At 37.7% G+C, this 25727-nt stretch overlaps 1 protein-coding gene across 2 annotated transcripts; it reads left to right on the top strand.

Annotated features, from left to right (window-relative positions):
* On the top strand, positions 1-23864 carry LOC140937345 (short transient receptor potential channel 4-like). Of its 2 annotated transcripts, none has more exons than XM_073386899.1 (8): positions 1-1039; positions 2371-2713; positions 9738-10006; positions 15879-16081; positions 16579-16777; positions 18654-18830; positions 19311-19343; positions 21242-23864. In XM_073386899.1, the coding sequence occupies exons 1-8, from the start codon at positions 164-166 to the stop codon at positions 21476-21478; spliced, it is 2337 nt and encodes a 778-aa protein (XP_073243000.1). In that variant the 5' UTR covers positions 1-163; the 3' UTR covers positions 21479-23864. The 2 variants fall into 2 exon arrangements, with proteins under 2 accessions (XP_073243000.1, XP_073243001.1); XM_073386900.1 differs by lacking the exon at positions 21242-23864 and adding an exon at positions 19588-19715.
* The last annotated feature ends 1863 nt before the right edge of the window (positions 23865-25727 follow it).

Raw genomic sequence — 25727 nt, 5'->3', positions numbered from 1 at the left:
TGTTTTTATGGTAGTCAGATAACACGTCAACTCCTACTTCCTTTCCAAGAAAAGCAGATTAACTAAGAATTGATTTCCAATCCTGATAAATAACTGAACTCCAACACAAAACTGGGAAAAGCGAGTTGCCTGTACTAACAGCACGCTTCGTTAAAAAAGAGACATGGAGGAAGCTTCCACCGTTGATCAAAACGAACAACAACATAAAGATAGCGGCTCAAAGCATGTCGAGTTTTTTAACGCAGTAAGGGAGGGGACTGTAGAGCAAGTGAGAAAGCTTTTGTCACACCTAAAAAGTACAAACACCGCCGTTACAGAAATAAACGAAAATGGAGAGAAAGATGTGGGTGAGAAAACATCTTACAGCCAGAAGCTTCTTAAAGCTCTCGCAGAAAAAAACATTGGTGCGGTCTGGAGCCTAATTGCAGAAGGTAGAGAAAAGATGAAGACTCTTGAAACGCTAAGTATCTGCGAAACTGTTGCAGAACACGAGCGTCTGAAGGAAGCTGGTCTTTTCAGCTGCATGCTGGGTAAACTTAAGAGCCAAATCAGAAGATGCAACGGTCCATGTGGATGTTGCCGAGGCGGATGTGAACGGAAGGGAGAAAATAACCAAAAAAAACCGGAACGCGAAGAGGAACAACAGTGGATAAACATACTTTCCGATCCACTGTATATCTGCTTGAATTGGTTATGGAGGAACAACCCAAACGGTGGATCACCGACCTCTTCTGATCAAGAAGGAACGAAGAAAGAAGACTCAAGAAACTCTGAAGACGTCATCGAAGCTGCACTGCACGATGCTAATCTCCTGGAGAAAATGGCCCTGTACGATCATCATTACAGCCGAGAAGAGTACACGAGGCGAGCAGAAGTGTATGAAAAATTTGCCACTGACGTTATTGAAGGAAGTACTTGGGACCAACTCCTTGAGATAATGGATGACAAGGGAACTGGATGTCTTTTAACGGAAAAGCCAGGGAATTTTAACCAGAGTCTGCGTCTACTCAAGACTGCTGCTGATAAAGAAAGAAAGAGGGTATGTATGGCGTTATTAATTGTATACCCTCCAAAATTCAACGTTCGTTTGCGCTTCCTAGTTTTTATTTTACTTTTGTTGTCGCAGATTCCTAGGACACTTTCATTAGACAATTTTGGAGTTTAGAAATGTAACTGCTGGTTTTCACATGACGGCAACAATACGAAGGGCTCTTTGCATTGTTATAGAGTACGTTTGCATAATATTTCTAAGCTTGAAATATCTCGTTGAGCATTCAGAAGTCAGCCAAGAGCAGTCATTGCGCGCGTGTTGAACACGAATGCTGCATCATGACAGACTAGAAACAATAGAAAACTCCCAAAGCACAAACTCTGCCAAAACGCTACAAATCTTCAATGTTTACTCAAGTTTGCCGGGCTTACAGAAGATAATGTCAAATGTTTTTCAACGACCATGACATTCAAAATCCGGGTAGTTAGTTAATCAGTTGTGGCCCTGAAAATATTTGAAGGAAAAAAACTACGAATTTTAAGAAAATGCTTTTTTCGTGAGAAGGACTCTTAAACGCTGACAACGTCAACAAATAGCTAATTAAAGACTACAATTTCACATGACGCCACTAAAATTCAAACTACAAAACTAACGATCCTACTGAGACTTTACTTTTACGATTTTAGAGCAGCTGAAAACTATTTTTCGTAAAAAAATTTAGCTTTAAAAGGGTTCTTGGTTTTGTGATAGAGTACGCTTGAATTTTGAAGCTTTTGCGTGACGTGGCATTTACACGGCGGCCAAGAGAGCTGTCATTGTACCTTAAAAAAATGACTGATTTCAAGGAATTTTGCTATCTAAACAGTTCATGTATTAGAAAAAGTATTACTTCAAGACCAAGTCAGCCGTTTCGTAATGATGAATTTAGGGAATAGTGAGGCAACAGCAACAACTAGACAAAACAGTTTCAGGAAATTAAGATAAACAGTTATAACAATTATGAAACAAACAGTGTAAATCAAATCGTCGAACATTATTTGAATAGCCCTTTTTAGCTTTTATATTTTGTTTTCTTTATTCAGACCACGTGATTTTCTCCAGGGAATTTGCCTTTTGTCTTGTCATAAAATATGCATAAATATGCACGTGGATACACGTGCCGAGGACGACATTTGAGAGAAACAGTTCCATGGGTAGTCTGAAATGTCATACGTCTCCACCCACTAACCCATAAGCGGGTCTCTCTTCACCCGCAACCCCCACGGGTTAGGGGTAGAGACGTATAACATTTCAGACTATTCTCTGGGGTACCATCACGTGCTCTGAATTGAGAAACAAAACATTCAAGCTAAATATATCTATTGCCTTTCGATTCTCAGTTTGTGGCGAGTCCCAAATGTCAGCAAATCCTCGATAAGGTCATTTACTATGACTGGCCACACTGGCGGGATGCGGCGACAGTAACCAAATTCGCATGGTCCATGGTTCAACTCCTCATGGTCGCTATCTCATGTTTTGTTTACATTCCACTTCGACTTCTGCGAAAGTCTCCTTGTTTTGACGAAGATGACGGGTGCTGGTGGAACTTCAGGGAGATCTACGAGCATCCCTTCTCCAAGTTTATCAACTACAGTACTTGGTACATGGTTTTCCTGGTTTTTGTATTTCTGAACTCGATGCAACGATCCTTTGCAACAAGGTTGATGGGTCTTGAGTGGCTGGGTATGACACTTTATTTTTATTTTTTGATAGGTAATGCTTAAGATGTACGGAATATATATATTCTTTTATTTCGTTATGCCACGAAGGCTACCTATCTTAACCTCCATATTGGTAAACCATTGCCTAGTTATCAACGTCACGCCATCAAAAATAATAAACGAAACCATTCAAGAGTTTACGACCAGAATCTTGGAAGCAGAAAAAAAATTTATATGTGTAAACAAGATTTAGTTCTTGTTTTACTTTGATTTGTATATGAAATACTCCAAGAAATGTTTTACCCACTTTAAATGAACTTTGTATGGAGACACCATGTTGACACCAGATGGAAAACAGCGGAAAAAAATCTTTGTCGCTACTCCGAGGGACTCATAAAGATTAAAGTGATACTTATTTTAACACAAGTTTGGACAGTTCAGAGAGAAGACTGATCTCAGAAGGTAAGTTACTTTTCTGTCGGCCGCCGCGGATGTTGCGTCCGGCAAAGTGTGTTCTATCTCAAAACAAAAAATCCTTTCGAACAAAGAATTTGTTGAAATTTAAGTGTCTAGGGGCTCTAAGCCCTCATGAAAGTAAAAACTTAGAAGTCATAGTTCTTTATTCTTAGGTTTGATGACATCACGTGAAAATCAGCAATATGTAGGACCTCTACCCACCAATGCAGGGATTGTTCATTTTCACGTAGACCATAAAGCACCTGCTTTACCCCCCAAACCTTTGCATAACCATAGTTTCCAATTTCTCCTGAGTCTTACTGTCGTCCCAAGGGAAATCTAAGACAATGGTTATGTCAAATTTTGAGGAGTAAAGAACTTGCAATATGGTCTATGTGAAAATGGTCACTCCTCTCGAAATTTGTGGCAAATCTGTACATTAGGAAAATCTTATTGTTAGCCGGTAACAGCTTTTCAAAGTTCATTTTCCTTTGTATTTTGTCAAGAGAGAATGCGCAAAGAGATCAAATCCCCATACATGACCCTCTTCCCATGAAAATTATTTTACGTAAATCTATTCTTGGTTCTGTGTCATACTGCTTGGTTATTTTAAGGACGCCACCTTATTGGTTGGTTAGAGTGGCGTTATGTAATTTAAACTTGGCGCCGGGAATTCATTTCAGTGCCGATCACGCACAGCAAGCGACGTGCAAACTTTCTTCGACGAGTCAAAAGATTTCTGCGAGGAAAAATCTCGCCAGAGTAGCTGCCGACGAGCAAAACGGTCCTCGCTTGCGGGAGTTCATCGGAAAAAGCGGTTCCGACTCAACGAAAATTGCTTACGTTGGTCTTAGCTACATCAGTATATAAATAGCCAACAAACTACAATTGTAAATGGCACTTAAAATTGAAGGCAAGTCTGATCGGACAGCTAAGAGTTTTTTTTTTTTATTTTTTTTTTTTATTGCAAGTAATACACACACAGAGAAGAAACAAAAATTACACAGAATAAATAAAGTAATAAAAAGAAAAAAAAGTAACAAATAAAGTAAACAAAAAAAAAAAACAAATAGCGAATTTACACACTTACATGGCAATATACTTACAAATATTAAAATACATTACAGCAATGGTAATTCCATATATTACTCTACTTAGTATAATCTATAATTAATTTTTACATTTTTTTTTTCTTTCTTTGTGGTGAAAGTAATATAAATACTCATAGTAGGTGCACTAATTTATGTTTTTGGAGTTAGGAGACAAGACCCAGCGAGGAAAAGAAAGGTTTCCATTTTTTTGTATTGCGCGGTGTCTTATTTTCTAATTGGTATATATGTCTCAGATGAAACAAGAAATTGTTGTGAATTGGGAAACATTCTTTCGATCTGCATATCCAGATAAAGTTCTTAGCTATAAGACAACAGAAGTTTATATGGAGCTTAAAGGAAGAGCTGTCTGGCGTTAGGCCCAAAGCGGTAGTCATGTCTAAGTAACTGCCCGGTTGGAGGATCTGGCACGACTGAAGCCATATCGAGAAATTATCCCAAAAATTTTTGGTTTTTTGGCATTTCCAAAATAGATGCATCAAATCCTCTTTCTCGTCATGGCAAAAAGTACATTTTCCGTTCTCTTTAACTCCTATTTTTTGCAGATAGCTGTTAGTTGGTAAACGTCTATGTAAAAATCTGAAATTAAAATCAATAAGTTTTGAGCTCGTTGTACAAGTGTTTGCTGCTTGAAAAACGTTTCTCCAGTCAGCATTTTTATCGGTTGAAGAGTGGATGTCTTTATGCCATTTGTCTATACAAGATGTGGGTTTTTCACTTTTATTTGCTATTAGTTGCTTGTAAGCAATTCTAGATGATTTTTGGCCTTTGAGAAATGTGTTAAGAGGACTTTCATACTGCTGATGTGTTCTCGGGATTTGTCGTTGTAAAGATTTCACGGCTGAGACGATTCCGAAAAACATTAATGGTTTTACTCGAATGTTATATCTGTTCTGAAAATGGTCGAGTGAAAAAAAGTTGAGAGAATTCTCGTCCATTAGATGTTTAACTTTTGTTATACCCTTGTTAAGCCAATTATTGCAGAAAACTGGTGCGTTATTTATTCTTATTAATGAATTTTGTAACAGAGGTAGAGATAGAAAATGATCTTTTGATACTATTTTGCTCTCGAAGAAAGTGTCAGACCAAATTTCTACAATTTCTTTGATAAAAGGGTCTTCTATCTTTAGCTTATCAATATCCTTTCTGTTAAGATTTCCTAATTCGAAAAAAAGGCTTCCCCCGTATTTTCCCAGCGCCAGATTAAAGAAGTTTTTCCATTTGCCACGGTTTCCTGAATCTAGATACTTTTTAATCCACGTAGCCTTGAGAGATTTGTTAAAAGAGGCAATATCAATCATTTTAAGTCCTCCTTCAGGGTAGTCATTGATCATGATCGAGCGTTTAATTTTATCCTTTTTGCCGTTCCATAAGAAATTGAAAAAAAGCTTGTTGATCTCGTTTATCGCTTGGTGATTCGTTTGCAAAGGTGTGAGTATATAGACCAATTGGGATGCTACAAGGCTTTTTAGTACTGTTATTTTCCCTATTAAGCTAAGTCTTCTAAATTTCCAGCATCCCAGGATAGTTTGGATTTTTGCCAATTTCTCGTTGTAATTGAGAGAGATTGTTAACTGTTGATCTGTAGACAGCCACACGCCTAGTGCTTTGACCTTTCCCTTTTGCCATTTAAAATTTTTTTCCGGACAGAGTTTCAGGTTGCAGTTTCTTTTAGAACCTATCCACAAGGCCTCTGTTTTCTCATTGTTCAGCCTTAGGCCAGATATGTTCCCAAATGCTTCTATCAGTAACAGTGACGCTCTTACTGATTCTTCAGTTCCATCTAAAATGAGTGTCGTGTCATCCGCATATTGACTTACTTTAACTTCGGTATTATAGATTTTGATGCCCTTTATTTCTTTCTTATTGCGAATAGCTTCAGCGAGTATTTCTACGGACAGTATGAAGAGGTAAGGCGATAGGGGGCAGCCTTGTCTAACACCTCTACTTAACTCAAAGAAATTGCTTGCCCATCCATTGTTTAGTATACAGCTTTCGGTATTGCAGTAAAATAGTTCAACCCAGTTTAGCAGTGAGGGGCCAAACCCAAAGTGCCGTAACGTTTGGTTTATGAATGACCACTCTAACGTGTCAAAAGCTTTTTCAAAATCGAGGAAAAGAAGTAGACCGGGTAAACCTTTGTTTTCTGCATACTTAATAGCACTATCTAATGTGCGTATATTGTCACTGATACATCTGTTTTTAATAAAGCCTGACTGATCTTCTGATATAAGTTCCGGTAAAACTGTTTTGATTCGATTTGCAATAGCCTTTGATGCAATCTTATAATCGCAGTTTAATAGTGTCAATGGGCGCCAGTTTTTAATCAGGTTGGGATCTGCGTCCTTCTTCGGTATAAGCTTGACAATTCCTCGCCTTTGTGATACAGCGAGTTTTCCTGTTTGGTAAGAAAAGTTTAGGGCCTCTGTTAGTGTTTCGCCTACGTCTTTCCAAAAAACTTTATAAAATTCACACGGCAGGCCATCAACACCAGGTGTTTTTTCCGTGGCCATACCGTTTAATGCTTCCAAACACTCTTTAGAAGTTAAAAGACCCTCACAATGCTGTTTTCTTTCTTCACTTAATACTTCTCTTGCAGATGGAAAGAAAACTTCCGGGTAATCGTTAACTTGTACTTTTGAACTGTAGAGATTTTTATAAAAGGTCTCGCACTCGTGTAAGATTTCCCTGTCGGATTGGATTAAGTCTTTGTCATTAACTTTCAGTTGGGTAATTGTTCCTTGTTTGCAGTGTCTCTTCTCTAAGTTTAGAAAGTATTTAGTGTTTTTTTCGCCCTCATTGTACCATCGCGATTTAGATCTTAGAATAGCCCCTTTTGTCTGGTATTCGATTATGGTTTCAAGTTCCCGTCTTTTCTTTTCTAACTCTGACCATACATTTTGGCAGTCAGTGGCATCAATGTTGGCGGTCTGCTCCTCCAGGATTTTTATTGTCTTTTCTATATCATCTTGTTTTTGAAACATTTTTCTCTTATTTATTCTGCCAAACTCAATTGATGTCTCTCTAATTTTCATTTTTATCATTTCCCACAGTAAGTTTGGATCGACAGTATTATCCAGTGCATATTCATCTTTAGTTTGAGTTATAATGGATTGTATTTTCTTTATATATTCTTCGTCCTTTAGGAATGAGGTATTTAGTTTCCAGAAGCCCCGTCCTCTCATGTTATTATGCGTCGAAATTTGCAACGTGACCAATGAATGATCTGTCTTATAACCAGGGACTATATCTGTGTTGATTGAGTTGCAAGATGTGCATTGACTTACGAGAAAAAAGTCAAGTCTGCATTGTATTTCGGGGTTCTTTTGTCTCCATGTAAATCGTCGTTGTTCAGGGTTTTGTATTCTCCAGACATCAATAAGGTCTAAGTCCTCGGAATAGCTATTTATGACTTCCAACGATTTTTTGTGGGTTTTTGCAAGGCCACCTTTTTTATCTTTTTCAACATCCAAAACTAAATTATAGTCCCCGCCAATTATTACCTCATCGCACTTAAAATCTGCTAACCGCTCAAAGACCGAGGTAAAAAAAGTTGGGTCGTCGTTGTTTGGAGCATATATATTTGCCAAGGTTAAGTGTTTCCCATTTGTAATCAAGTCACAGATTATATAGCGTCCCCCAGGGTCGCAGTATGTTCGCGAAATTTGAAAGGTGAAAGTGTTGTTAAACAATATGATAACGCCTGCCTTTTTTGGACAGCTAAGAGTTACAAATTTATTTTCCCAATATTTCGACTAGACAAACCTAGTCTTCATCAGGGCTATTGTAAAAGACAACTATCTCTTCTGGCGTCGTCCACGCAAACCCGCGAGCTGTGATACCATCGTAGGTCGTTTGGATCTAAGCAGAAAATAGGTTCTAAGTGGGTTGAAGTATGACATGTTTGGCCGCCAAAAATTTTCATTTTGAGACGGCGCTAGATAAATGTTCAATGAAAAAGAACAATGTAGGCGCACAGGTCAACCGCGCATCAAAATACTCTGGCATCTGACCTGATTTGTGTTCGCACAGCGAAATATTCATCGCAAGTATTAGACGTTAAGAAGAAGTAATTAAGTTTGAAACTCTTAAGAACAATGGCAAATGTGCTGTTTCTGAACGAGAAATATTCCTGGAACAAAAGAAAAAATACCTTGGACATTTGCATAAACAACCGAAGCCAGCTGCTTATTAAAGGTTCGTATTTTGCGCGCGATAACTTTTGCCTTTGTCTTTCACGGTGTGTCAGTATTCAATATCCGTTACTTTAAATGAGGTTATCAGCCGTCAGAAAATCTTAATCTTTAATCTCAAAGGAAAATTTTGACTCCAATACTGCAATCCATTTTAAAGGAAACTCATTCCGAATTATGAGGGGAACAAATTGATCAAAAAACATGTCAAAAACTTACAGCGAAATTCGTTGTATCGCGCTGTGCGTTTTGCAAACATCGAAGGATTTTTGGTTTTTTATGTTCAGTCAATCATCTTAGTGGACCTTGGGAAACACATGTTTGCTTGTTCAAGTTCAAAAGGTTATGGTTTGTGATTCGTGGTTGGTGGATTTCGATCCGTTTTCGGAATTACCTACACTAGAATGGCGCAGATGTTGGGAGTATCTCGTTGGACTATATCAAGAAGGATCAAAGATTATGGTTTAGAAGATTTTAGGTCGTTTAGTAAACTGTCTGATGACAGGGAAACCTAGTCAGTTCTTTGAAGAACTGAGTCAAGAAACCATGAAAGGTCAGACTCCACATCGAAGTGGAGACTTGTTTCATCTTTACGAGATTCTATTTCCTTAGCCGGCATTCTAGCCGCCGCCGCCATGTTTTTAACAAGCAATGATATGCGTCACTGACCAGAAGTAATGAGGGCTCAAAAGACTTAATGAACTAAAACGAATAGTTGAATGTTGAATGAATGGTTGAATGTTGAATGAATAGTTGGATGTTGAACAAATAGTTGAAATTGTCCAATAGATAATTGAATGGGTAAATGAAGAATTCAATTTAAAATGAACAGTTGAATGTTGAATGGAAATTTGAATATTGAATAACGCGTTGAATGTTGAATATAAGTTGAATATAAAACGCATAGTTGAATACATAAAACAAAATTACATAAAAAAATTAAACGAATTGAATATTGCTACATTTGGCTTGCCATACGTGGCACACCCTCTTCTTTAAACAGTTAAGCTTACTGTAGAATATGTAAATATTTAACTCTACCGTCCCCAACCCCCATGTTTGTGTAATCGTTGCGCTCTGACTGTTATGATTAGAATACACATGTGTGCACGAGTTAGCAATGGTAATTAGTGGTTAAATCCAAATCAATCCTTGGTTAAATCCGTAAAGACACTACACTTACCACTGTATGCTCCCTACCATACCTGCCTATTCAGCGGGAAAAGCTGAATTTACATAAGTCAAACCAATCGCGATCAGTCATTATGAATTTCTCTTTTCTTTTCAGATTACGTGATAGCTTTCTTTGTCCTGGGTTTTCTGATGCAGGAATTCTTCGAGGCAAGAAGACAGGGATACTATGTTTATATGTCAAAATGGTGGAATATTGTGGACACGATTATAATCTCGACCTTTCTTGTGGGTTATGCAATTTGGATAATCTCTTGGGGAAGTTTTGGAAAATGGCATCCACGGGAACAAGTTTTCGTAATAGCCGATGTGTTGTATGCAAGTGCCACGGTGGTGGCCTTCTTTCACTTGACGCACATTTTCCAGGTATAAGTTAACAATTTAAAGAGGCTAATTGCTACGAAAATTTTGCTGTTTTGGGTCAAGTTCTGTGCTGCAGTCATTACTTAGCGCTTTACCCTAATGCAAAATGTTCCTGTAGCCTAGCTATGTAGAAGATTTCAAACAAATGTCATTAAGGAGCACTAATCATGATATTTTTTGGTGATTCTGCAGGTATAGCATTAAAACTTGAAAAAGCTGGCCCAACTTGTTCAAGTTTCAGTCCATGTCCATCCTTTCTATCCAATGACACAGACGACATGAAATAGTTTCAGTGCCTAAATATAGTCTTAAATGACAAAACTGGACCATTATTTTTGGAATTCAATTGAAAAAATGTTTTAGCTTTTTAAGAAGACAGCAAGTAGCATGACATAGCTCTTTAAATCCAAGAAAGGACCATAAAAAAGCGATGTTATTTGTTGACGAATCCAGAAGTATGTAGAATATCAAGTTGATAGCCAATGTTTTCAGTGGTAATGGTCTAATGATGTAATTACTGATGAGAGTAATAATAATAATAATAATAATAATAATAATAATAATAATAATAATAATGAACTTTATTAATGTCTCATGTCTTATAGCTCAGGCACAGTGCCTTACTAAATGGGGAGACTGTATCATATATGTAAAACTCTAGTAAGGGACTGTGCAATAATTATCAGGAGGGGAGTGGGGGGGGGGGGGGTGAAAAACTAGAGTTATCTAGCAAAAACTTAGACAGTACCCGCCCTCCAAAACAACAAAAAAAATAGTTCTAACGCCCCTCTGTTATGTTAAAAATAACGTCGCGCCCACCCCCCCCCTCCCACCACCCACCCACCCACACACACACAAACTCAAAACTGGACTGAGCTGCCATCACAGCTTCAATAATGACAAACGTTATTATGTAACATCTATAGTATCGAGAAGGATGTTGATCGTTTGATTGAAGATTTAGACAAATCATTTGCTAAGTACCGGGGTGCTTACCACATTGGCTCAAAATCTAAAACTTCTGAAGCCAGAAAGAGAAAGGAGCAGAGAAAAAAAAAATCAAAGAACAGGAGATTGAACGTTTCAAATAACAGACGAAAAAGAGCTTGCATTATATTTAGATCCTGGGAGGAGAGCCTGTTGAACTTTGTTATGAGCCAGATATATATGGAATTCAGCAAATCGATTCAGTCGATGAAGAAACATTATTTTTATTCACATCAAAAACCGACAAAGCTTGTCTACGAGATCTGTTTGATTCCCATTGTTCAGGGGCACCCAACGTCAATTTTTGGAAAATATCTGTTTGGAAGACGATTTGAGATCTAGAATTTTCGGAACATTTGTTGTAAAATTTATTGCTTGCCTGTCTGTCCTACGATTTTCGAACATCCAAAAAATGGTATAATTGCCCATTTTTAACGGATTTTTACCCTTTGAAAGGTCACCTAGAATTTTTGGGAGCCTTTTTATGGCTAAAATTTTCGAAAAGGTAAGTTTTGATCCCTATGATTTTCGGATCACAAGACTTTCAGCTAGGAAATCCGCACAGATAAAAAATTTTTAGGGGATAAAAATATGCCTATATCTACCGTTTAAATACTAACATACGTTAAACAATGCTGTGTTTAAGTGGTTTTGAACTATATTCTCGTTGGGTGCCCCTGATTGTTTTATGGGGGAAGCAGAAAAACAAGTTCATGATTTTTGCTTTACATAGGATCAGCTCAATTAATTAGAAGACAGGTTAAAATGGATCAGTTGTGAATTTGCTTTTCATTTTGATGGAATATTTTCAATAATCGTTTAACAGCTGTTCGTATTGATATTTGTTACAGTCTATCATGATGCCTGTATTGAGAATCTTTTATTGCGTTTAATTTCATTTACATTTCAAATAAAACTTAAGGCCCCCCCTCCGTCAAATGAGTGATTTTACTTTGAGCCCGCCCTATCTTGGCAGCAATTTTATGTAATGCCCCCCCCCCCCTCTAGTTTTTCAGCCCCCCTCCTGATAATTATTGCACAGTCCCTAATATATTGTAAATTCTAATTATAATTTAAACTCTAAATTATAGTTCTAATAAATAACTACCTAATAATATCTCTGAATCGTTAATTGAGTAACTCCAAAAAAGAGTAAAATGGTGAAGCGAACTAATGCTAACTCTTGCAAAGGACACAGTCGTCACACAAGTCATCTATTAATTATAACGAGGCAATGTCTGTCTTTCTGATGCCTTTTTTAAACTTACTGAGTGTAGGTGCTGATCTTAGCTCCCGGTTAATTTTGGACCAAAGAAGTGGCCCAAAATGCCTGAGAGAGTGTTCGCCGTTTTTTGTAGTGTTGAAACATTCCTGTCTGAAGTCTGCGTTTCTGAGATTATAGTTTGTGCGACTAGTGTTAAATAGTTTGGTTACTGAGCTTGGCAACATGCCGTGCTTTATTTTGAACACGAAAATGGCTATATCCGAAAATGGCTAGCCTCCGATTAAAAAGTGTTGTCATTTTTGCTCTGCTTAGGAGGTCATCGTACGATGCGGACCAGTCATTGTAGACTGTCCGCAGGCCCCTTTCGTTAATGCGCTCCTGTTTTCGCCTATCACTAGCCTTACAGAAGTGCCAAACGAGACTACAGTATTTGAAGTGTGGCAGAACAGCTGTTTTATAGATTGTTAGTTTTGCTGCTGTGAGAGATCAAGAGATCAAGAGACAAAGTTAACTCGTACTGAAGCTTTTCTCTGCCTGATCTGTATCATTCCTTGTGTAAAAAAGTTAACCCATGGGCTACCTGTTTAAAGGAGGTCTAAGCTCCGAGCGCGTGCATGGAGCACACTCATTCTTGGTTTGCAACCGCGTGACTAGGCGGCCATGTTGGGGTCAATACAATCGAATTTCTCTCGAAGAAAAGTAAGTAACTACTTACTTTGGTGGAACCGGCAGAAACCTTAGCACGCGACTGACCGAACACAAACGATCGACGAGAATTAGTGACATATTCAACAATCACCGAATACCATTTACAAACGAAACATCAAATCGACTGCAGGGACTCTACGACATGTATTACGTATTCAACAGACTACTGTCAACGACTCAATTTAGAAAGCTGGTTTACTAACTTAGCACCGCAAACGCCACTGAATCGTAGTCAACAGTTACCGGCACAGTACAAACGACTTATTGACGAAATCAAGCAAACTAACTACGGGAGAACGACGGACTTGACAACTGACAGTTTTGACTAACAATAGACGACTGTTTAACTGCGTCAATAGACGGATCGAAACGCACCAATTACATTACGAGTCTTCATAGCCAATAACATCACGGCTTAAAAGACATACGACCAATAACATAGCGACGTAATTGACCAATCGGGTCAATTACCAGAATTTAATACCATCAACTGACGTGATACAACTCACTTTGACTCTGAAAATGACTACCGCACAGTACAGGTTGTCGAAACGTCAGTCACTTTTAACAACAACTGTCCTATTCAGGACCACGTTCACCCGGACGATCAAACTTGACCTACTTTTGAAATGACTCCTGGGTTCAAGCCTTTCACTGTTTTACAAATATAATACTTACACAGTTTTGATTACTTGCTCAATCGCGCCCGGAGAGGCGCAAGCAAGCAATGAGAAGATATATATAGTTATTACCAGGCTTCCACTGTCACACTATGAAAACTTGAACTCGAACACTTTCTATAAACAAAGACAAGAATTTGAAAGATAATGCACCTTATTACATGTAATTTCGGCGTTAATTTATCGATTTTTGTCAAAGTTTGGAACATGAGTCACTTAAATTTCGCGATTTCACGAACTGAGACTTTGGCGAATCAAGGTGTTCAAAACTTTTACGACGACAATGGAACATTTAAACTGCAGCCGCCCATGGTCATAGGCTCCTGGACAAAATAATAAACGTCATTAGCTTCATTTAAATCAAAATAATACAACGTTCTGAATCTTAATTTTGGACGAAACAAACGAAACTTAATACTGTTCTCACTCGTATTGTGCACGAGACATCCGATACACGTCATAATCGACCTTCAAATAGCATATTGTGTGTGAAACTGACTGTCGTATAGACTGACCGTGAACTTTGAACAGCGTTGTATTGTTGTAACTTTAAGCTTGCCATGCGGTCATGTCGTAAATGTATGTGCGCGCATGTCACATGGTAGAGACTGTATCTGAACGCCATCTTGAATTATAGGTTGTTTTTATTATTGAAGTTCTGTTCCTTGTCTGTTAGCTTGCCTTCGTTTCTCCTCTCAACTGACACTAGCAGACTGTCACAAGGCCCGCACGACGGCACTGACCAAATGGTAGAATTTCATATTGTACTCACTTTAATTTAGCGACGATTTAAATTTAGTGACACTTAATTTTGGTGTCGACAAAATTACATGCGAAATGAAGGTCTCTGTTGAACGGAAAATCTTTAGAAATGTAAGTATTCAAAAGTTCAAATACCATGTAAAACAAAATCTCGGAAAGACTGATAAGGTCAATGACAAAGCACATAAATTAGCCATTGCTGGTTTTCACATGACGTCACCAAAATTCAAACTAAGGAATTGTCAAATCTTCATGAGTTCATACTCTTTATTTAAGAACGGCTCAAAGCTAATCTTTAAACAAATTTTAACTAGAAAGAGGCTCTTCGTTCTGTGATAGAATACGCATGAATTTCTAAGCTTTTACGTGACGTGGCACTCACAAAGCGGACGAGAGAGCCGTCAGAACGGTTTCTTGTACAGGAAAAAGTATTACTTTAATGTCCATGGGCATCAATTGGAAAGTATTAGCATAACGTCAAAACAGATTCGTAAGCAAGGTTCGTCTTGAAATTTCAAGGTGTTACAGTGAGTAAGTCAATCTTAATGAAAGTGTCAGACTTACGCAATAGAAACGTTTTCCGTGTTTGTACAACCTGATATAAACACGAGAGGGGTTGCGAGAATTCGAGACAGCTTCGTCTCGGGTTTGCATAACTGTTGAGAATTCTCTTAACCCCTTGAGTTTTTCAAAATTCGTGCTTGCGTGATTAGCCGACGCGAAAAGCAAAACATCTTGACGTCACATCCATGTTTACATACTCTCATGCAAACACTCCGCTCGGCCAGTCAATCTTAGTTATTTTATAAATGATTATATAATAATAATTTAGAGTAAAGTTGCACTTAGACAGGTGGTGTGAAAACAGGTTAGTTATCAGGATTGCAAGAAATAAAATACACCAAAATTTCTTGCATCGAAATATGATGTTAAGCAACCTTCTGACGCTACTTAGGATTAATGTGAGTTATTTAGGACTCTTTTATTAACATTTTATCACGGCTATTGAAAATATAAGGTTTGAAATATATTTACGTTTTGTTGGAATTCGAACATACAGAATTTTTTACTTCTCAAGGAGGTTATTTGCTTAAGTCACCACACTTTAAGTTTCTGGTGTCGCATTTTCAGTAGCAGGTCTAGATCGCGCAAAATTCGGACAGTAATTCGACTTCAAAGTTTTTTGTTTATTGTTGTCATCGTGATATCGATTTTACTAAAAACCGCATTTTGACAAACTTCTATTCAAAGTCAATCACTGGTGAAAATTTTGCAGCGATCGCACAAGGACAAAATTTACTTTTAAAACGATTGAAAAACATCGGTATAGTCTTCGAAAATCTGTGTCGAAACACCTTTAATGAACGTTACCAAATGGTATAATTGATTTCAAGCCGATAATTTTAAGGTTTAGTATGTCAAGTAACCTGTTAGTATTAACACGGGAGCGCCGCTTTTAGCCTTGGCAAAATTTATATCTTATACTCATTGTGTCTGGTCCCAAATTTTCCAGATAGACTCTGTTTTGGGTCCTATGCAGTTGTCCCTCTACAAGATGCTTAAAGATGTGGTTCGATTTCTTTTCATTTACCTCTTGCTTTATCTATCGTTCGCGACCGGCGTTGTGAAGGTGTATTCCTTCTATGTCACCTCACAGATAGAGTTACAGAAGCAGAACATGACAAGCGACCCACAGGATTCCCATCCATATGACAAGTATGTACACATTTAAACCTTCTGTATGTCGACCGCTTATTATGAGCGAGCTTTTTAAAAGGCGTGACGTTGTTACAATTAAGTATAGGTATTTAAGGAAACCGGAGAGTCTCAAAGACAGTCAAATTCATTAATATAGGTACACTTCTTTCTCAGATCGTAAATGTGTCACTTTTTCCAAAGGTAGCCGTTAAGTGATAGCATGTCGTAATTCACAGTGCTACGGTAGACGAGACTTAATAAGCGACGTTTTGAGTGTTTTCACTGTCATATAGTCCACAGAATAACGGCTTTGTGTAAGCTTAGGATGTCGGGATTGATGGTGCGATAATATTCTGTTTCATTTCTTTATATTCTATTTCAATATATGTGTATTTTCTACTTATGATGAATGACATGACCCATTTAGTAAGGACACCTCTCATTAATACGGATACCCTTCCCTTAGTTCCCGTATCAACGGGATTTGACGTTTCCATTTTTCTTTTCACTCCCAGCCACCCCAATTCCTTATTGGCCATGTTTTGGTTGTTGCTCGGTCTCGTTGAAGAACGTGATATCGCTGTGAAAGATCCCAGCTTTCGTCTTACGTCTGCCTTTGGTCGTCTGTTTTTGATTGCGTACGTGATCTGTACTGTGATTGTAGCCTTGAACATGCTGATTGCTATGATGAACAACTCATTCGAGAAGATCAGGGTGAGAGAGTAGTAGTTTTGTTCAACCCCAAATGTTAAAAAGATAATTCTGTTTAGACATATGTCATTACCCAAAAAATAAAAACAATGGGCTATTAATTGCACGATAACGTCTCTTTAGCTTTATGTTTTGTTTTCCCATTAGAGCGGTTTCACATGACGTCACGGCGGCCATATTGGCGTTCCAAAACAATGAAACGGCAGCCGTGTTGGTGTACCAAGAAAATCCTCTGGGAGTTCAACTCTTTTCTCATGCAAATGCTTTCTTTTGTTCCAACAAATTAGCATAGATTCTGGCAACGTGGGTGAAAACGCTCTATTCATGTGCGTGTGTGCGCATAATTTGGGAAAAGACAAAGGTTCAAGTTCCCCTGGGACCTCTAACGGGAAAACAAAACCCCCAAACTCAAGAAGTCCATTCGGTAGTCCCAGTGAGGTTTAAGAAACGGTCCAGATAAGAACGATAGCAACAACGGCAACGATCATGTTGGAATGCAAAAAAGGTGCTAACTTTTCTATTGTCTGTACTTACTTCTGATTGGCTTAAACAGCAAAAGTTAACAAAACTTCATAAAGCAGTACATATACTCATCCTTACTTTCCAACCATCTTTCATATAACAAAATATGGTCTCAGTTTGAATAACAAAGAAATCCTATATGTGGGGAACATGTAAAATTGTAAACTTTTCTTGGCTATTGTTTTCAACTCTTGTGATTGGTCAAAATCTTTTAACACAAAAAAACACCCTTTCAAAGCGGAGTGTAAATGCATTTTATTGCGTAAACGGCCTTCATGCAGGTTTATGCATTCTCTGTGTAAAAATGAGAACATTTCTATGAGGGGAAAGCACCGTTGCCGCATAACAAAAGAAATTGCTATCCACCTTACCCGGATCATCACTTAAATAACAAAAGCCTTAATTTGCACAAGAAAGCAATTGCTTGCAAAAGAAGGCGCAGCTGTGACCGTCAGTTTATCTATAAACGAACGCTTGCACTCGAAAACCCAGTTTCACTAGAGAAACAAGATTAACTAGTCCAGAAGTTCGGGCCGCGGCGACCTCAAAGGCTTAACTCCTTGCTTAAGAAGACAAAATTTAGGATTAAAGGTTGAATATCAATCATCCAAAAAGCCATTCGTTAGCGCTTTTGTGACGTCTATGAATGCCACTGTTTCAGTAAAAAACAAGATTGCGGTTCAGTTCCAAATTGTATCTTGATCTTTTTCAAGAAGGATATTTTTCTCACTGAAATATATCCATATTTCATCCTTTGAAAAACGTTTGAGACAAACTAATATGCTACTTCCGAGTTCCAAAAACCCTCACTTTCAAACTGAGGCTAGATGCACATTACCTTCCTTGTGAAAATGAGTTTTATTTGCATGAAAATGAAAAATCATTTCCATATCAAAGGCTGAGCACCTGCCTTCGTTTTGAAACAGAGGCCCGGAGGAACTCGGAAATGGCCTATTGGAAAAGGCTCAAGAACTGAGATTGACCAGAATCGGGAGACATCTTTGGTGACGATTATATGGATCGTTTTTCCTGTTCTCGCTACATATGATAAAAGCAAAAATGATTTCTTAAACAAATGAAATGATTTCTCAGGGTCGTTCTTCATTTATTTGAAAATCTAGCTAATTATTTTAATAACACATCAATGAAAATAGATTCATTTGTCATCGGAAAATAGTGTGTTTACATGGAATTTAGTGAGTGTGTCTCAAAATCCAGACCCCAAATTCTAGAAACTAGCAGATACTCAGTGCAGAACCTCCCGTCATTGAAAGAATTACTGAAGCCTTATATATGGAGAGGGAAGGGGAGGTTGGAAAAAATACGATGCTTCACATATCATCATTTCCTTATGTAGGACAATGCAGATGTTGAATGGAAGTTTTCAAGAACCCGGATGTGGCTGGAGTGGATTGACAAAGGAAGCACGATACCAGTGCCTTTAAACCTAATCTACTACACTCTTTCTGAGCTGTTCAACTTTTTTGGCTGGTGTTTGAGAATCTCAGTTGAGAAATGCCCATGTTTTAACCAGGTTTGATTTTAAAAATTCCATATTGATACCCTATATAGGCTGGATACCGTGATAAATTAAATACTCTCGGTTTTCAATATCCACTAACTAGATTAATCCACTATTAAAATTATTGCGCAGGGGAATTACTCACCTGGTACAGGCCAAGGGAAACTTTCGTTGACTCTACTTCACACTGATTTTTAACCTCAAAATGTAATCAAAACTTACCGTTCCTATTCGTTGCTTTTGACAACTTCTGGCCATCCGTCCACCGTTTTAGGCCTGTCCATGGACTGTCTTATAGCATCGGCTTTGACCCGAATTCCCTTCGATTTTGGCGTCCACCCTGATTTAGTCACAGTATGTACCTTTGTACGTCTTAAGACAAAAATCTAGCTTGAACGTTTCTGTTAGTCACTATCTGTTGTTACAACCTTTACTGGATAATAACTAGATTGCCAGTTACAGTTTCATTAATAATGTTTTTGTCTTTTGTAGCAAGATGAGGAGAGAAATAGCCAGGCAGATCGTGTAAGTGTACCTATAGATTGCATTGTTGTGTTCAAAACTTGATTTGCTTCAGTTTTCGTCTCGACTCTGAAGCAGTTTATCTAGTGAAATATCTCAAGCATGTTAAGGCGTGGCTCACTTTTTGTTATGGACCCCACCCATGAGGTTTAAACTATTTTTCTTTAGAAACCATACATTTTATTTAATGATAAAATCATTAACATTTATTCGAGGAAACTTTATTTTGATGCGTTTACTTGACTAGGATTGAACTGATGCTTTCACCTGAATCGTGGCGTTTTATTGATGTTCAAACAAAAAATGCGATGTGGGGAAGGAATGTCAACTAAGACTAAAATCGAATCATGTGCAAATGTTTGATTTGGTTTACCATTTTAAGTATTTCCGCGGCCTGACTGGAAAAAAAAGATATTGTATTAAGAAAAAATGAAAAATAAACAATGTCACGTGACCTGTTTTGCTTAATTATTAACGAAATGAAAAAATAGTCAACCTTTCCAGTTAGGTTCATATGAGGAACAATAATACAAAAACTGTATCTTCTGTCTGGCATCACGCCACCGCTTACTTCCCTGTCGCGAACGGTTGCTACCATTTTTAAGACACTTCAAAATTTTTGATCTGTTATCGAGAGTGGTCCTCTTAAAAAGAAAGACGATCGCAACCCAGAGTCGAACCGGAACCTTTCGTATTCCAATCTTTCTCCCTTAAGTGAATAACAGGTGAGGTGACCCTAGCCATTTCCATAGCTTTTGACGTAAATTTAACTTGGGCTTCAACGTTGCTCTTTTTATGACTATTGAAAAACGGATCATTTGCCTTATTGTACTTTAATCCAGATAATATATTACATCTATCATGACAAAAGGCTTGGTTACCAATGGTGGCATCGACCGTTAAAAATGGCAACGACCTTTTACGAAAGGGAGATAGGCGTCGCAACCCCATTTTATATTTTTCAGTTGTTACTTTCCTGGACTTGACCGTCACAGGTCAGGTGACCCAAACGTCTGGTTTCTTACGTAACACGAGAATTAAAACTACCGATTTTTCCAAGGTTAGCAAATTTTGAAAAGGTCTGGTAAATTTTCACAAAGTTATAGTCATTTCCTGGTTTTTATTTCTTTGTGCAATAATGCATTATTCTGTGCTTGGTCTAGAGTAGAAATTTTCAACGCAATTCGCGCGAAAATCTCATCTCTGCGCTTAATTCGCGCCATGAACTGGACTGCTTTTTAGTCTGTGATTGAAAGCTCTTAACAAATCTCAGAATCGTCTATAGTACCAATTTATAGGTTGCAACTTGCTATTCGGATCCTTTGAATTTAACTGCCGTGTCTTCATGATTGTTATGCTTACCACCGATTGTTAGCTTAATTGGTTGGATAAAAGACTTAGTGTGGAGGGCCCGGGGGCTTGATTCCCAAACTCAGGGTCAAACTATGTGAGGAGCACGTGCAGCATACTCACTGTGCTCTGAAATGTACTAAAACGCGTCATTTTTGCTCTTATATTCGACTTAACTTTACGCAGAAAGATGAGACTGCACACAAGAGAGCAAGCAATATTTGATGCATGCTTTTTTTTATTAACACGATTCCAATACGATTTCTATCATTTTTTAATCGGCAATTCAACCATACGATTATGTTTAGTAACTCTCCCGTCCGACAAACCATAAGTAGCAAGTTGAAAATCGCCCTTCCACTGGCCTAAGCTAAGTGGTAGATATTTAATTATATCTAACAAAATACTCACAAATGGTGGTTATTAGATTATATTACAGCTAATGGTTAGAAGCTGGAAATAGCAACTATATATTTGATTTTAACTACGAGGAATTTATATCAGAGTGACCGACTGCTAATTCATAAAATTTTTGGGCAAACTATATACAGGATCGAAATGAGACATTGAAAGATTTGATCGTGAAATACCTGGAAAAACACTATTTGGAAAACAACGAAGAAGAAAGAGCTGACAGGTACCATGATGAAACAAAGGACGTCACAGATGAAGCAACCAGACTTGGCAAATTACCAAAAAATATACAAGAAAACATCAGTCTATTGAGAGAAATGGTGAATCGCCATGCGAAAGAACTGACTGAGCTTAACAAGAGGCTTGGCAGCTAGGCTAAGTGATTCAGATATATTGACAACAACTGTAACAACCTTATTTGCCGATAACAGCCGATTTCTTTAATTGATCGACTGATTTTTCTTTTGATCAGGTAGCTTCTATCTCAAACTTATTTGGCAAAAACCTGCAATGAAGTGCATTTTCACCAGACTAATTCCAGTTATTACTTTGAAGAAAGTTAATATTTTGCACAGAAAGTGTTTTGAGTTCTGAAAGCATCTGCTTCACTGTTAATTGAAAAGACAATTGACCTCTATCATACCTTAAAGTACGTTTCTAAGCTTGAAGAAAAAATTGTAAATGTGGGTCCTTCTTACATAATCTGTCCTAGATGTTAGTATTCTGAATTCCGACTTTCAGCTGTTCTGGTTAGCCACGACGCGTGCCCACTCCCCGCCCCCTCCCCCCCAGGCATTTGTTATGCATTTGTCATCTTGTGGGTCTCGGCGGTGGGGAATTTGTCAGAAATCCTCTGCCCGGGGGAAGGGTATATGTCAATTCTTCTAGAAGCGGTTAACGTCGTCCCTTTTTCAATATTTCACTTAAAAATAAGCCTATATAGATAGTTTTAGATATTTCTATGAAGAATATATTTTTAATAATTATGCTTTAAAGAGATATGTGTGGTTTTCGTTCAATCACCGCCCTACCCCACAGTATTGTTTGCATCCCCAGCGTTACTTCTCGCCACCGTGATCAGTTCGCACACAAAGGAAAAACGATCAATGTATCGTTTCAAAAGTTTAAAGGAAAAGACACTTTCTTTGTGCGTGAATGTTTGAGGCAGAAAGGCCTAGAAAAACTGTGAGATATTTGTCTGAAAGCTAATATAAACTTTGTGCATTGTACGATCGATGCGACAATTCATACGCCGATGAAGCGGTTCTATTGTGAAGCAAGAAAACATTCAAACTTCACTCGTTTCTATAACACAAAAAAATCCATAGAAGGGCGATTACGAAGTAAACAAAAGCGAGAAAGAAACAGAGAATTAAAAAAAAAAGACTTTAGAAACCTATTAAATATAGGTGGAAACGGCAAGTTCTGAGAGCGTTATACTTTTTCAAAATAGGTCACCTGGGCAATTTTGAGCGACCTTTCAAGACCTTCCAAATTAGTGGAAATAGAAACCGAGAGCTCTTTAACCCCGATTTTTCTTTGCATGGTGAAGCCTCTTTTCTCTTTTCTAGCATATTACCAATAAGGACGCGGTCAGTATAATATAATACATTTAGCCAGGGCTAGACTGCAAAACAGTCGGTTTTTTTCCCCAAATCATTAAAGAAATCGGCAAAGCGTGGCGCACGAGACAAAAAAAAAAACGTATTTATAGCGTGTCTCCCCAGTCTCGCTCTCTGTTTTCAGCCTCGTTCCAGACCTTTTGTTTGACTGCTTGCGCGTACTTGAATACGCAAAAATACGGACTGTTTTGCAGTCTAACCCAGGGCTAAAAGCAAACGTGAAGAGCGTTATCCTCGCCAAGTGTACAAAAGCCATACATAACATAGCATAGCATTTTATTAGCACTCCCATATGCAGAAATGGTAATGCTTTTACACTATTACAAATAAATTTAATTATATTTTAAATAATCAAATAAACAGCTAGTATTTAATTAAAAGTTATAACTAAAAATCTCTATCTCCCATGCTTTTGTTTTATGAAATAAAATTCTCTAAGTTGAAATGCTTCATAGACGTAGCAGCCAAGTATTTTATAAACATATGGACCAATATTGTTGGAAAGAAATACATTTAACTTGTTCCGATTTTTTCAAGTCTACGAATTTGGAGTACTTGGCTTCCACGTCTTGAAAAAAGTGTTGTCTTAAATTTAAAAAAAATTGCTTTCGAATAGAAAATTAATTTCATTCTCTACTTAACTTGACGAGCAAAGCTGACATATCCCAAGATTCTTAGGAATTTTAGGAAGATGGTATCTATCAGTTTCAATTCTTAACTTGTAATTACTTGATGGTAATTTTGCTACTGCCTGACGATGTTTTTTGTTTTTAATAAGGTCTAAATGTTCAGATCTACTGACATCAGTCTTAAGAATAGGGATAGAAATTCAATTTTTTTGTAATATCGCAACAATCTATGATAGCCTGTTTTATTTTCCGCAGCTTCGACTTAACCAATTTTGGCTCTACAAGAATACTAGTGCCGGCTACAGCGTAGCTTCATGATTTCGTGAAAACTAACTTGAAAGTAAAAGGCGTTGCTTTGCAATACTAGAATCAGGTAGACAAACAAGATGTAACCAAAATTTTATAACGTTTATATTAATGTGAGATTTAAGTGATAGTCTTCCTGCTTCATTACGAGATATAATATTAGTTGCTGTATTATTTAGGCCAATAAAATGTGTGTAAAATTGTGTGTGAATTTTTTTCTTGGGTTCTTTTCCCCATTTCTTAGCATCAGTTCTATCATAAGTACCCCATACCTCAAAACTGTATAGTGAGATAGGAAGAAATAGGGCATCGAAAAGTTTATTGCATGTAGCCACTGGAAGCTTATTAAAATCAAAGCGTTTTGCACCAAATATTTCTCTTCTTGTTTTCTCTGCAGTCTTGTTTGGAAACTGAGAAACTTCCAATTCTGTAACACTGGCGATTTGATTCCCATTTCGGAAGAAGGTGTATTTATCTCGTGCTGATTTACGGTTTCGTTTTTGGAAGATGAGTACTTTTGTTATTTTACGATCTTTTTTTAGTAACCATTTGTTGCAATATTGAGGATATTTTGCTTTAACTAAATCATCTCCGTAAAATAAGCAAGAAAGGGGTAATCCTTTAGGTAGAATTATTGGGTAAAAAATAAATAAAACACCAAACGATCTGAGAGTTACATTTTTAGAGTCAGTTCACCAAGGCCTTCTTTGATCTGGCAAAGTTTGGGAAAATCGGATTTTTCTATCTTACCCTTAGTCGGTTCTTACAGAAAACCGCTCTTAACTGTTTTAGCGAGTTTGTGTATGATAATTTATGAAATTTCCTGTACTATTTTCATGTACTTTTTTTGACTAGCCACGTCCGTCGTATGGCTAGTTTTCTGCTTGTGTAAAACGGCGCGCTTGTAATGAATATCATTAGCTGTTCGTCCATTTGGACGAGTTGGGTTACATTTCTTGTCGATTGAAACGGAAGATTTTCTTTAGTTGGAACTTCCTGATTATGACTTGTGCAAAATGAGGATTTTTAAGGTATGGAGGATGACTGTAGCAATAAACAAAGAAAATGTCACGACGAGTTTCTCTAACCAGGAGTTAGACACGGGCATCATGATGCTAGTGATGAAATAGGGCGTAGTTACTAAAACAAGGAATGACCTACAATGACCTACAATGACCTACAATGATCTACAATGACCTACAATGATCTACAATGACCTACAATGACCTACAATGATCTACAATGACCTACAAAGAGCTACTATGACCGAACGTGTAATCCCTGTAATGAGCTAAAATGAAGATTTTAGAAAAAGACAAAAAAAAAAAGATCAGGGGACATGTGTGCGTAAACGTAACGCGTTTAGTCTACTGCATGACGGCCCATTTAACGATGACAGCATCTCTAATTATTTTGCTTGGAGATAAATTTACAGTGTAATAATATATGATGATACTGTGACTTTTGTCCAAACCATCCCTTGCAACCTTTCGCATTAGTTTTATTTTGTCTTGTCTTTTTTTCAAACAAATTGAACAAACACAGTCACCCCAACAGTCGATACGGGGAGATCTGCAAGGGACGTAAGGGTAGAGATGAACAAAGGAGGCCTTCAAATTCTGACCCTGTTCAAAAAAAATTTTTTTCATTTTTTTAAAGTACCCTGGCCCGTATAAGACATCATAAGACCCTTAAATGGCTTTCGGTCCAACAGGATGCTCTGTTTGTAACGCTAAATAGTAAAATCCATATCCCGCTCAGCGGCCCATACCATCTAGGCCAAATAAGGGAGTGCCTGCATGACTTCCGTCAATACAGGGTATAATAGTGCTATACCAGTAAAAACGCGATCGCAATAATCTATTTTCAAGTTTCTCAAGTTACCTGAGATCTAGCCTGCGTGCAGACGATAACTAAACTCTGATTAGTACGGACGGAGTTAACCAGAGTTTAATTTCGTCTGCGCGCAGGCTACCTGAGATCAGGCACAATTTTTGTTTTGCCTTTTCAAAATGTGCTTGGCAATTTAATACTATGAGCCTAGTGTCACATCCAAGCGTGACACA

The sequence above is a fragment of the Porites lutea genome, chromosome 5, assembly GCF_958299795.1.
Source record: "Porites lutea chromosome 5, jaPorLute2.1, whole genome shotgun sequence".
NCBI lineage: Eukaryota > Metazoa > Cnidaria > Anthozoa > Scleractinia > Poritidae > Porites > Porites lutea.
The sequence above is the reverse complement of the archived record's forward strand: the minus strand, read 5'-3'. Positions and strand labels throughout refer to the sequence as shown.